Source organism: Trichomycterus rosablanca, chromosome 5 (assembly GCF_030014385.1).
Source record: "Trichomycterus rosablanca isolate fTriRos1 chromosome 5, fTriRos1.hap1, whole genome shotgun sequence".
In the NCBI taxonomy this organism is placed as follows: Eukaryota; Metazoa; Chordata; class Actinopteri; order Siluriformes; family Trichomycteridae; genus Trichomycterus; species Trichomycterus rosablanca.
This window is the reverse complement of record NC_085992.1, coordinates 20,192,033-20,206,352: the sequence shown is the minus strand read 5'-3', so window position 1 is coordinate 20,206,352 and position 14,320 is coordinate 20,192,033. Positions and strand designations below refer to the sequence as shown.

At 43.7% G+C, this 14,320-nt stretch overlaps 1 protein-coding gene across 1 annotated transcript in view; it reads right to left on the bottom strand.

Moving 5' to 3' along the window:
- The window catches only part of arid4b (AT-rich interaction domain 4B), a 201,335-nt gene that overhangs the window by 49,852 nt on the left and 137,163 nt on the right, over window positions 1-14,320 (bottom strand). The window contains exon 10 of the mRNA XM_062995823.1: window positions 5,154-5,302. Within this exon, the coding sequence (XP_062851893.1) occupies window positions 5,154-5,302 (149 nt within the window). The remainder of the gene's footprint in view (window positions 1-5,153; window positions 5,303-14,320) is intronic.

Here is a 14,320-nt window from a genome sequence, read left to right as displayed (position 1 = left end):
TGCATGAACTAAGCTAATAAACAAAGGCTAACAAACTGAGCTAACAAACAAAGGGGCAACTGCTAAACACACTAAACAGTTTAAACAGACTGAACAAAGACTAAACGGACGAAACAGACTAAACTGACCGACAGGAGCTAGGAGGAAGATAAAACAGAGTTACCAGGAGCAAACAGACAGAGATACCAGGAGCTAACAGACAGAGTTACTAGGAGCAAACAGACAGAGTTACCAGGAGCAAACAGACAGAGTTACCAGGAGCAAACAGACAGAGTTACACTCAATAATCTCCAACCAGCCTTTCCCTGAGCCTCTCCTAAATAGTAGCAGCTGGGGCTAATTAGCCCCAGCTAACCAATCAGGAGAGGGAGGCTGGTTGGAGACTGGGGAGAGAAGGGCGTGGCACACTGGAGCACAGGATCACCCTGAGTCTCCAAGCTTGACAGTAGGCCCCTCCCCGAAGGCACGACTCCTGGCGTGCCCAATACAAAAACCAACAACAAAAAGGAGGTCCTGGACCCTGAGGGGCAAATTTGAAGTCATTTAATATGCCTTGCGGTAGGCATGATAGGAGACCAGAAGCGCTGTCGGGGAGCGCCGACGAGAGTTCAAAAGCGCCGTCGGGGGGCGCCATCGTTGGAACAGAAGTACCATCGGAGGGCGCCAACACGGAAACAGGAGCGCCATCTGGGGGCGTCATCTCGGAAACAGGAGCGCCATCTGGGAGTGCCGACGAGGAAACAGAAGCACCTTCGAAGGACACCAACTCTGGAACAGGAGCGCCATCAGGGGGCGCCAACTCAGGAACAGAAGTGCCGTCGGAGGACACCAACTCAGGAACAGAGGTGCCGTCGGAGGACACCAACTCAGGAACAGAAGTGCCGTCGGAGGACACCAACTCAGGAACAGAAGTGCCGTCGGAGGACACCAACTCAGGAACAGAAGTGCCGTCGGAGGACACCAACTCAGGAACAGAAGTGCCGTCGGAGGACACCAACTCAGGAACAGAAGTGCCGTCGGAGGACACCAACTCTGGAACAGGAGCGTCGCCGAGGGACGCCCATTCAGGAACAGGAGTGCCATCAGGGGGCACCAACTCGGGAACAGGAGCGGCATCGGGCTGCGCCAACTCGGGAACAGGAGCGCCATCGGGATGCGCCAACTCGGGAACAGGAGCGCCATCGGGATGCGCCAACTCAGGAACAGGAGCGCCATCGGGCTGCGCCAACTCAGGAACAGGAGCGCCATCGGGATGCGCCAACTCAGGAACAGGAGCGCCATCGGGATGCGCCAACTCAGGAACAGGAGCGCCATCGGGCTGCGCCAACTCAGGAACAGGAGCGCCATCGGGATGCGCCAACTCAGGAACAGGAGCGCCATCGGGATGCGCCAACTCAGGAACAGGAGCGCCATCGGGCTGCGCCAACTCGGGAACAGAAGCCAGCTGCGTGGAGCCTGGCGAAGAGGTTTCGGGAGTCAGCTGCGGTGAGCCTGGCGAAGAGGCTTCGGGAGTCAGCTGCGGTGAGCCTGGCGAAGAGGCTTCGGGAGTCAGCTGCGGTGAGCCTGGCGAAGAGGCTTCGGGAGTCAGCTGCGGTGAGCCTGGCGAAGAGGCTTCTGGAGTCAGCTGCGGTGAGCCTGGCGAAGAGGCTTCGGGAGTCAGCTGCGGTGAGCCTGGCGAAGAGGCTTCGGGCGTCAGCTGCGATGAGCCTGGCGAAGAGGCTTCGGGAGTCAGCTGCGGTGAGCCTGGCGAAGAGGCTTCGGGAGTCAGCTGCGGTGAGCCTGGCGAAGAGGCTTCGGGAGTCAGCTGCGGTGAGCCTGGCGAAGAGGCTTCGGGAGTCAGCTGCGGTGAGCCTGGCGAAGAGGCTTCGGGAGTCAGCTGCGGTGAGCCTGGCGAAGAGGCTTCGGGAGTCAGCTGCGGTGAGCCTGGCGAAGAGGCTTCGGGAGTCAGCTGCGGTGAGCCTGGCGAAGAGGCTTCGGGAGTCAGCTGCGGTGAGCCTGGCGAAGAGGCTTCGGGAGTCAGCTGCGGTGAGCCTGGCGAAGAGGCTTCGGGAGTCAGCTGCGGTGAGCCTGGCGAAGAGGCTTCGGGAGTCAGCTGCGGTGAGCCTGGCGAAGAGGCTTCGGGCGTCAGCTGCGGTGAGCCTGGCGAAGAGGCTTCGGGAGTCAGCTGCGGTGAGCCTGGCGAAGAGGCTTCGGGAGTCAGCTGCGAGGACCCTTGAGAAGCGTCCGAAGTCACTTGAGAAAACACTGGAGAAACGTCATTCAGCTGCGAGGACCCTGGAGAGGCGTCCGAAGTCAGCTGCGAAAACACTGGAGAAACGTCATTCAGCTGCGAGGACCCTGGAGAGGCGTCCGAAGTCAGCTGCGAAAACACTAGAGAAACGTCACTCAGCTGTGAGGACCCTGGAGAGGCGTCCGGGGTTAGCTGCGAAAACACTAGAGAAACATCACTCAGCTGTGAGGACCCTGGAGAGGCGTCCGAAGTCACTTGGGAAAACACTGGAGAAATGTCATTCAGCTGTGAGGACCCTGGAGAGGCGTCCGAAACCAGCTGCGAAAACACTAGAGAAACATCACTCAGCTGTGAGGACCCTGGAGAGGCGTCCGAAGTCACTTGGGAGAACACTGGAGAAACGTCATTCAGCTGCGAGGACCCTGGAGAGGCGTCCGAAGTCAGCTGCGAAAACACTGGAGGAACAGCACTCAGCTGTGAGGACCCTGGAGAGGCGTCCGAAGTCACTTGCGAAAACACTGGAGAAACGTCACTGAGCTGCGAGGACCCTGGAGAGGCGTCCGAAGTCAGCTGCAAAAATCCTTGAGAAATTCCTTGAAACAGTGAGGACCCTGGAGAGGCGTCCGAAGTCACTTGCGAAAACACTGGAGAAACAGCACTCAGCTGTGAGGACCCTGGAGAGGCGTCCGAGGTCACTTGCGAAAACACTGGAGAAACAGCACTCAGCTGTGAGGACCCTGGAGAGGCATCCGAAGTCACTTGCGAAAACACTGGAGAAATGTCACTCGGCTGCGAGGACCCTGGAGAGGTGTCCGAAGTCACTTGCGAAAACACTGGAGAACGTAAAGCCACCCAAACTGGCAGGATACCATCATCAACTTTCCTAACAAAAGACTTGGGCTGACTACGAGTCACGGAAACAGACGGACCTGGCAAAGGAGTCACCCGAACCTGAGTCCTAGAAAATTGATCTCGCATGAGGCCCTCAAACACCTTTGCCGAGTTCAGCACAACTCCCCGGTCAGACCACAGCTTCCTGGCCCAGTCACGAGCGGGACCCCTCAGCCTAGACATCATAAACCGAATTTTATCGGTTTCAGCTGGCTGGGGGTCCAAAAGGTTCTGCAGGTAGAGCTGGCTCTGCAGAAGGAAGCCTTCGACGCCTGAGTCGCTTCCATCATACGGAGCTGGCCTACTTAACGGGAAGGTCTGAGGGAACCTCATGGAGTTAAACTCCGGGAAGACATGAACAATGAACATCTCGCTGTGTCCTTGCTTAGGGAGATTATTCTGTAACGGTTTGTGGGCTAGACGGACAGGAGGGGCGGACACAAACGCGGAGATGTGTGAAAAAACTATATTTATTAATAATAAAGACAAGACAGGGTTAAACTGACAGAACAGGACTGAACAGGACTAAACAGACGAACAGGGCTAAACAGACTAACAGGGCTAAACAGACTAACAGGGCTAAACAGACTAACAGGACTAAACAGACTGACGGGGCTAAACAGACTAACAGGACTAAACAGACTGACGGGGCTAAACAGACTAACGGGGCTAAACAGACTAACAGGGTAAAACAGACTAACGTGGCTAAACAGACTAATCTAAACGTGCATGAACTAAGCTAATAAACAAAGGCTAACAAACTGAGCTAACAAACAAAGGGGCAACTGCTAAACACACTAAACAGTTTAAACAGACTTAACAAGACTAAACAGGACTGAACAAAGACTAAACGGACGAAACAGACTAAACTGACCGACAGGAGCTAGGAGGAAGATAAAACAGAGTTACCAGAAGCAAACAGACAGAGATACCAGGAGCTAACAGACAGAGTTATCATGACCAAACAGACAGAGTTACCAGGAGCAAACAGACAGAGTTACCAGGAGCAAACAGACAGAGTTACCAGGAGCAAACAGACAGAGTTACCAGGAGCAAACAGACAGAGTTACCAGGAGCAAACAGACAGAGTTACCAGGAGCAAACAGACAGAGTTACCAGGAGCAAACAGACAGAGTTACACTCAATAATCTCCAACCAGCCTTTCCCTGAGCCTCTCCTAAATAGTAGCAGCTGGGGCTAATTAGCCCCAGCTAACCAATCAGGAGAGGGAGGCTGGTTGGAGACTGGGGAGAGAAGGGCGTGGCACACTGGAGCACAGGATCACCCTGAGGCTCCAAGCGTGACACAAATAAATTCATTCTATATTCCTTTACTTGAATTTTACAAGCTGTTCCTTTAATATTATGGGAGATTTAATGTTGGACATTACAATAAAGGTACCTATTAACCTGTTAATAGAAGATTAGAGAAAATATTGAAACATTAGGATAAATTGTGTTTTTCATTATTTTATGTAAGCGCACACATAACTTCTTTAAAATAAGCAGTAAATAAGTTTAGACTAATTGATTAATCGGAAAATAAATAAATAAAATAATCATTAGATTAATCGATAAAATAATCGTTAGGTGCAGTCGTATTTAACACTGTTCTTAAGCACACATTTGAATTAATTTAATGTATATACTGTAGATTTCTGGAAAGACAATATTAGACAGACATTTCATTTAACGCTTTCTGTGTCTATGTCTATGCCATGAAACCTGGATGCTAATATTTGGAGCTATATAAAAATTGTTTGTAATGCATTTTACTAGTCATTGTATACAGTACAGTGCATATTGAGAATTATCATACACTTTTTTTTACTTTAAAGCCAATTCAGCTTTATTTATATATTTTCCCTTGGAATGTGTAAAATACAGCTGGAAAGGTTTAAATTATTTTTTTATAGTGTGACAAAAGATAATGATAGCCTTGCCATGTACACTGTTTGTATAGGACTTACATTGTATATAATGCTTAAGGCATAATATGACTGGTATATGTATGTAAATATGGCAATTCCCACCTCTTCTTTCTCATTTTTGTCTCCATCTTCATGCAACGCTGCTCCCTCTTCCTCATTTTCTTCACTGCTGGAACTCTCATCTTTAACCTCAGTCCTCCATATACTAGGTACAGTAGCATTGTCCTGGAAAGCCTTTGCTGAATCTAGTGCTGAATAAACCAATGCACACAAAAAGATCTGTGGCTTTTAAATTTCTGCATGAAATACTAAATAAAGCTAAACAGACACATTATAAAAAGTGTTAAGTGTAATTAATGAAGGAATTATTCTCTTGCTACTAAGTTTGGATACTACGCCAATACTTAAACAAAAACTTTAAAATTAAGTGTATTTAAAGACAGAATGAAAACAATTAATTATACTAAAATAAACAGAATCTAAATGTAAACACAATGTAAACTAAATGTAAACATGAAAACCAAAAAATCCTAAAATGCAATTAAAATTATATGTAATGCAATTAAATGCAATTATAAAGATTACATTATTTCTTTCATTATTTGTTTTACCATGATCCTAGTGCCGTAAAATCTAACATACTTTTCATTTACATTTACATAATTCGGCAGATGCTCTTAAGATAAGATTCCTTTATTGATCCCCATAGGGGAAATTCGAGGGATAAATTTTACCATTTTATTTTACAGAAGTGCAGCCTCTTTAAAAAATTTTCTTTCTCTATTACTACAACCATCTAAGAACACAAATCTGCTAAAACCTTGTTGCATGCATCAAGTTGAAAACGCATAGTTAGAACTGAAGGGATTTTTTTTACTATCTGAAAGATAGAGTGACATTAATAAATGAAAAGTTAGTTTCCATTTAAATACTTAGTAATGAAGTGGGTCTTACGTTGTTTTTGACGACAACAGCTTTTTGTTCAACCATCTTTCTTTTTACCTCTTTAACATGATAGTGTTAAACTTAAGTGGATGGAAATTAATCTTTATTTTCAAAGGAAAACACTTAATTTCTAAAAATTCCTAAAAATTGTACTTTATAAATAAAAAACATATTCTACTGTATTTATCTATTGTAATCGTTATTATAGTAGCATATTATATCTTCAAGCTTCCAACAATGCGTAGCTTTAGTTGGTTTAAACAAATGATCTTTTAAATTAGACCAAAATGTATTTGTTATTTCGCATTGAAAGAATGTCGAATGTGTCTATTATCACACTTTTTACTATATATGCTTATTCCATTTAAGTGCAACGATGACTGTGATTTAACGTTACCCCTAGGTTTCACAGAACTCTTCACAAGCTGGACCAGGCCACCAGGAATGGCCCGAATCTAGGAATTATATTATTTAAAGGGAATAGGAAAATCAAATTTAGTCATGAATTGCTCATATAAAAGCACATCACCAAGGTCATACAATACTGAAACATTATTGTTAATACCTCTTTAAAACCATTTAGGGAAAAACAGGGATTTTTTCCCAATTGTAATATCAGCTCTATGTGAAGAAAAATTGTGGATGAAGCATCATTTCCATGCAAGTAAAGCTTGTTTGTGAAATTTAGAGAGAGAAATATGGGAGTTTATTAGGGAGATAATTGCAACTTAAAAGAAATCGCCCATATTATTAAAAAATAAAATATAAAAATAAAATTTTATTTATGACCCCAAAAACTTTAGTTTGAACATATTTCTAGTGGCTTCAAAAATTAATACTACACAGCTACCACAAATGTACTAACTTCACATCTTAACTGTGATGATAATTGTGATAAAGATTTGTGTTTTTTTACATGCTTGTTTATCTAGGCCTTCACTGACCATTTATGATGTATTACAGGTGTGTGAAAGCATTCCAGAGCAAAGAATAGATATAAACTAACTGCATTTAGAGGGTTGAAACCAAGTAAATGAACAGGTAGATATTGTGTTGGTTTATGTGTTAACAAAAGGTAGTGCATTACCACGTAAAATAATGCAGAGTCATTTAAAACATTACCACAGTGATGAGAAAACAGGATAAAGCATTTTTGATTACTTATTTCTTCTGCCATATCAAATTATTCTATGTAAGTTGTGTTGTACATATCTCTAAACAAAATCAAAGAAACACAACATATACTTACTAAATGATCATATTATTTACTAAATATAAAAAAACAAAACAAAGGCCAACTGGCCTTGTGTACAAAAAAAAAAAAAGTTATCCGCCTCTTAGTTTATCAAACAAGCAAATAACCTAATTTAATTGTGAATTGGGTTTAATTAGAGTAGACACATCCAGGCCAGCCGTGTAATCAAGCCTGGAGAAATAATCCAGGCTTGGAAAAAAAAGGGAGAAAATGTCTACAAGCAGCACACTATTTCACAATTTAAATTCTATTACCAACATCACGTGAACAGTCCATATGTTTTAAATGTGTAGTTAAGGCCAGCAGTAACTTATTTCAGTCACTTAACATCTATTCTATGTAAGTGTGTCCAAAGATATCTTACACTATGTGTACATAAACAGCAGTTAACATCTGCACTGTGGGGGCTAAAGAAGTTTGCACTTGATTTTAGGAGCAAATTGGCTGTATTCTGTATTCTGTTTAGAAAAGTCCTAAAAGTTTGGAGAAACTAAGCTAAAAGTATTAGGGTGCCTGCGACATCTGGTGAACATACCACCAGTTCCCAGCATCGCAGGCGTTACAGAACAAAGAGCAGCGTGGCCTCAAATAGGAGGCCAGCTGATTAGGGCGAACGACCTGCAGCTGCGAGCTCCCTATTTAAGGGGGCGTCGCCAGACTGCAGGCGTCACACCTTTGTTCTCTGTTTTGGGCTATTGCTGCACTGCACCAGCCTTTTCCTTTTATAGAGCGAGATCGGTTACCCCAGGCACTATAAGAGTGGTTGGGTGTGTAGGTCGCAAGGCCGAGGTAATTCAGGGCTTTGTTTTCATTATTAGGGAAAGCCGGTGCGATTACGTGCAGCCCTCGAGCTGCAGTTTGTTTTGATCTTGCTAGACCCCCCCGCTCGCATGGTTAGCAGCGGGCTAATGCTAGCTTCACAGTCAACTCAGTCTTCTTAAGGCGCTTCCTGATTCCCAGCTTCATCGCAGCCTGTTTGGCTCAGCGGTTAAAACGCTGCTCTGGTATCGGTGCAACCCTGGTTCGAATCCACGCCTCACTCTTTAACTCTTTTTCCCCTTATTCAGATCAGCTCCTTCCCAGCAATCCGGTGCTGGTGACTATGCCGATTCGGCTTGCTTAAAAGCCCGTTCTGTGCTGTTTCGCGTTTCTCACGGATAATTATCCGGGGATCCGCCTCTCACTACGCTCCTTATAAGCGTAAGGAGCCGCTCTGCTTTAAGCCATGCCGTAGTGTTGCGAGATACGCGTTTGGCTCACGAGTGAGCGACCAGGGTTTGTTCCTCGTGTTGGTTAATTTGTGCTTTAGAGTTATTCTTTCTCTTTTTCAGTTGCCAGCGACGTCAGCGGCCCCCGTTCGGGATTTCCCAAATTGTTTTCTGTTCTCTTTATCCTTTGTTTATATTGTATATTATTATTTTTGTAAATAAAAATCATTTTCTTTCTCTGCATCTTTGGGTCCAAAGCCTCTCATTATAACAAAAAGGTGCAGTTTGCATGTCCTGCAAATATGCATATTGAGTTTATCTGCCTAATATCAAGTCAACTTTATTTATATAGCGCTTTTTTACAATAGACATTGTGTCAAAGCAACTTTACAAAATCCAGGACCAACAGATACAAAAACCCTTGGGACAGCATGGAAAATGCAAATAATAAAAAAAACAGAGTTTCTTACATTTACTTTGACTTTTATTTCATTTCAGACAGTATGAACCTGAGATATTTCATCTTTTGTCTGGTCAACTTCATTTCATTTATTAATACACATCTATTCCTGCATTTCAGGCCTGCAACACATGTTCACCACACGCGATTTTAAGGTTTTGTTTTGTCCCATTCTTCCTGCAAACACGTCTTAAGATGTACAACAGTACAGGGTCTTCTTTGTTGCATTTTACGTTTCAAAATTCTCCACACATTCTCTATTGGGGACAGGTCAAGACTGCAGGCAGGCCAGGCCTGTACCCATACCCTCTTCTTTCGCAGCCATGCCTTTTTAATGTGTGCAGCATGTGGTTTTGCATTGTCTTGTTGAAAAATGCATAGACGTCCCTGGAAAAGATGATGTCTTGACATCCACAATACACATTTCCACTGTGTGATGGTCTATCCTAGATGCCTCAGAGCCCAGAGAATTTGACGCTGCTTCTGGACATGATTAACATATGGCTTATTTTTTGCACAGTAAAGTTTTAAGTGGCATTTGTGCATGTAACTCCGTATTGTAGTGCTTGACAAAGGTTTGCCAATGTAATCCCTTGCCCATGTGGTTATATCAGCTATTGTTGAGTGGCGGTTCTTAATGCAGTGCCGTCTGAGGGATCAGAAATCACGGGTGTTCAGCTTAAGCTTGCGCCCTTGGCCTTTACGCACTGAAATTCCTCCTGATTCCTTGAATCGTTTAATGATATTATGCACTGTAGAGGGAGAAATATGCAAATCCCTTCCAATCTTTTTTATTTATGTACATTGTTTTTAAACATTTCAATAATTTTCTCAATCATTTCTTGACAAACTGGAGATCCTCTGGCCATCTTTGCTCATCAAAGACTCAGCCTTTCCTGGATGCTGCTTTTGTACCAAACCATGATTATAATCACCTGTTGACATCACCTGTTTGAAATCACATCATTATTTAGTTTTTTCACCTCATTACTAGCCCTAAATTGCCCCCGTCCCAACTTTGGAATGTGTTGCAGGCCTGAAATGCAGGAATGGAGGTATATTAACAAAAGAAATGAAGTTCAGCAGACAAAACATGAAATATCTTGGGTTCAAACTGTCTGCAATCAAATGAAAGTCAAAGTAAATGTAAGGAACACTGCATTATTTTTATTTTATTTGCATTTTTCATACTGTCTAAACTTTTTCTGATTTGGGGTTGTATATTCTCTTTGATTTACTACACTGTGGACCTGTTTCGTGCCTAATTCTTTCAAATAGATAGATAGGGGTTGGACAATGAAACTGAAACACCTGGTTTTAGACCACAATAATTTATTAGTATGGTGTAGGGCTTCCTTTTGTGGCCAATACAGCATCAATTCGTCTTGGAAATGACATATACAAGTCCTGCACAGTGGTCAGAGGGATTTTAAGCCATTCTTCTTGCAGGATAGTGGCCAGGTCACTACGTGATGCTGGTGGAGGAAAACGTTTCCTGACTCGCTTCTCCAAAACACCCCAAAGTGGCTCAATAATATTTAGATCTGGTGACTGTGCAGGCCATGGGAGATGTTTAACTTCACTTTCATGTTCATCAAACCAATCTTTTACCAGTCTTGCTGTGTGTATTGGTGCATTGTCATCCTGATACACGGCACCGCCTTCAGGATACAATGTTTGAACCATTGGATGCACATGGTCCTCCAGAATGGTTCGGTAGTCCTTGGCAGTGACGCGCCCATCTGGCACAAGTATTGGGCCAAGGGAATGCCATGATATGGCAGCCCAAACCATCACTGATCCACCCCCATGCTTCACTCTGGGCATGCAACAGTCTGGGTGGTACGCTTCTTTGGGGCTTCTCCACACCGTAACTCTCCCGGATGTGGGGAAAACAGTAAAGGTGGACTCATCAGAGAACAATACATGTTTCACATTGTCCACAGCCCAAGATTTGTGCTCCTTGCACCATTGAAACCGACGTTTGGCATTGGCACGAGTGACCAAAGGTTTGGCTATAGCAGCCCGGCCGTGTATATTGACCCTGTGGAGCTCCCGACGGACAGTTCTGGTGGAAACAGGAGAGTTGAGGTGCACATTTAATTCTGCCGTGATTTGGGCAGCCGTGGTTTTATGTTTTTTGGATACAATCCGGGTTAGCACCCGAACATCCCTTTCAGACAGCTTCCTCTTGCGTCCACAGTTAATCCTGTTGGATGTGGTTTGTCCTTCTTGGTGGTATGCTGACATTACCCTGGATACCGTGGCTCTTGATACATCACAAAGACTTGCTGTCTTGGTCACAGATGCGCCAGCAAGACGTGCACCAACAATTTGTCCTCTTTTGAACTCTGGTATGTCACCCATAATGTTGTGTGCATTGCAATATTTTGAGCAAAACTGTGCTCTTACCCTGCTAATTGAACCTTCACACTCTGCTCTTACTGGTGCAATGTGCAATTAATGAAGATTGGCCACCAGACTGGTCCAATTTAGCCATGAAACCTCCCACACTAAAATGACAGGTGTTTCAGTTTCATTGTCCAACCCCTGTAGATAGATCACTTTATTAATCCCAGAGGGAAAGTCAAGTATTACAACAGCTCAAGGTACAGTTGAAAAAAGTATTAAGAAAATAAAAGACTCAGTTATAAATTATTAATTAAATAGGCTCAAGGTGCATAAGAAATATTAAGTAAGTACAATGTTGGTAGGAATAAATATATTTACATTTTACATTTACATTTTCAGCATTTAGCAGAAACCTTTATCCAAAGCGACTTACATTACAGTTACAGTATATAGTTTGAGCAATTGAGGGTTAAGGGCCTTGCTCAAGGGCCCAACAGCAGCAACCTGGCAGTGGTGGGGCTTGAACCAGTGACACTCTAATCACCGGCCAGTACCTTAACCTTTAGGCTACAGCTGGCCCTATATATAAATATATATGCAGTATGTAATATATGCAGTATGTAATATAATAGAAAAATTACAAAAGTGTCTTGGCATTAAATGTCCAGCGGTGTGCAATGCTTCATGATTCTGTTCTGATAGTCCTGGTAATAACTCAGTGAGCGATGATGTCCCGGCACTCAGTGAGCAATGATGTCCTATACAGGTCTATACAGGTCTAAATATCCTAACCTACCAATAACCTACCAGATTGTTGACAGAATTAATATCACCTTGTGAGCTTGAACAGCTTGAACAAGCAGCCCATGTGCTTTAGTTAAAATTACATTGATTGGCAAGAAAAGCTTGCTTCACGGTATAATGACAACACACATGCTCTAAAACGATTAGCATGAAAACTGGAGTGTCAGTCTTGGCATACTAAATTGAAATAGACTTAGTTAAATAGCATGGAAAAACGACAAACTTTATTATAAACCTGGCCTTATTAAGTTAAATATTTATAGTTTTTTATTCTTTCATACACAATAATAATTATAATCCTAAAATCCTCGTTACTACATTTTCCATACTTACTAGAAATATCACAGAAACTGAATCTAGTATAAGGCAACACAGTGGCTTGGTGGGTGGCACTGTCCCCTCACAGCAAGAAGGCCCTGGTTTCGATTCCCAGGTGGAGCAGTCCAGGTCCTTTTTGTGTGAAGTTTGCATGTTCTTCCCATATCTGCCTGGGTTTCCTCTGGGTGCTGCGGTTTTCTCCCACAGTCCAAAAACCTTCAGGTTAATTGGAGATACTTAAGTACCACTAGGTATGAGTGTGTGTGTGTGTGTGTGTGTGTGTGTGTGTGTGTGTGTGTGTGTGTGTGTGTGTGTGTGTGTGTGTTTGCCCTGTGATGGACTGGCAACCTGCCTGGGGTGTTTCCTGCCTTTGACATAAATGCACCACATCGCTCTATCAAACATTAATATGCTTAATGCAGCACTAGTGCTGAAAGTGGCTTACCCAGCAATGTCATCCAGCTAAATGACTTCTTCTAGCCTCCCAAATAAAAATAACTTTGTTGATTAAGTCATCTTGTCTACTTGACACTATTCCAACATGCTTAAAATTACTCCCTGTCATCACAGAATTGCTTACTATAATTAATAAATATGTCCCTTAGCCTTGGGTATGTACTAAAATCTTGTAAATGTGCAGTTAATAAACCCCTGAGTAAAAAACCTAATCTCTATAAAGATGTGTTGTCAAATTATAAGCCAATAATAAACCTTACTTTGTTGTTGCTGATTTAATTTTATCACTTATATATTCTATTATTCACTTTGTAATTGATTCTATCAATTAATAATTAAATATATACAGTGTATCACAAAAGTGAGTACACCCCTCACATTTCTGCAAATATTTTATTATATCTTTTCATGGGACAACACTATAGACATGAAACTTGGATATAACTTAGAGTAGTCAGTGTACAGCTTGTATAGCAGTGTAGATTTACTGTCTTCTGAAAATAACTCAACACACAGCCATTAATGTCTAAATAGCTGCAACATAAGTGAGTACACCCCACAGTGAACATGTCCAAATTGTGCCCAAATGTGTCGTTGTCCCTCCCTGGTGTCATGTGTCAAGGTCCCAGGTGTAAATGGGGAGCAGGGCTGTTAAATTTGGTGTTTTGGGTACAATTCTCTCATACTGGCCACTGGATATTCAACATGGCACCTCATGGCAAAAAACTCTCTGAGGATGTGAGAAATAGAATTGTTGCTCTCCACAAAGATGGCCTGGGCTATAAGAAGATTGCTAACACCCTGAAACTGAGCTACAGCATGGTGGCCAAGGTCATACAGCGGTTTTTTCAGGACGGGTTCCACTCGGAACAGGCTTCGCCAGGGTCGACCAAAGAAGTTGAGTCCACGTGTTCGGCGTCATATCCAGAGGTTGGCTTTAAAAAATAGACACATGAGTGCTGCCAGCATTGCTGCAGAGGTTGAAGACGTGGGAGGTCAGCCTGTCAGTGCTCAGACCATACGCCGCACACTGCATCAAATCGGTCTGCATGGTCGTCATCCCAGAAGGAAGCTGACGCACAAGAAAGCCAGCAAACAGTTTGCTGAAGACAAGCAGTCCAAGAACATGGATTACTGGAATGCCCTGTGGTCTGACGAGACCAAGATAAACTTGTTTGGCTCAGATGGTGTCCAGCATGTGTGGCTGCGCCCCGGTGAGAAGTACCAAGACAACTGTATCTTGCCTACAGTCAAGCATGGTGGTGGTAGCATCATGGTCTTGGGCTGCATGAGTGTTGCTGGCACTGGGGAGCTGCAGTTCATTGAGGGAAACATGAATTCCAACATGTACTGTGACATTCTAAAACAGAGCATGATCCCCTCCCTTCGAAAACTGGGCCTCATGGCAGTTTTCCAACAGGATAACGACCCCAAACACAACCTCCAAGATGACAACTGCCTTGCTGAGGAA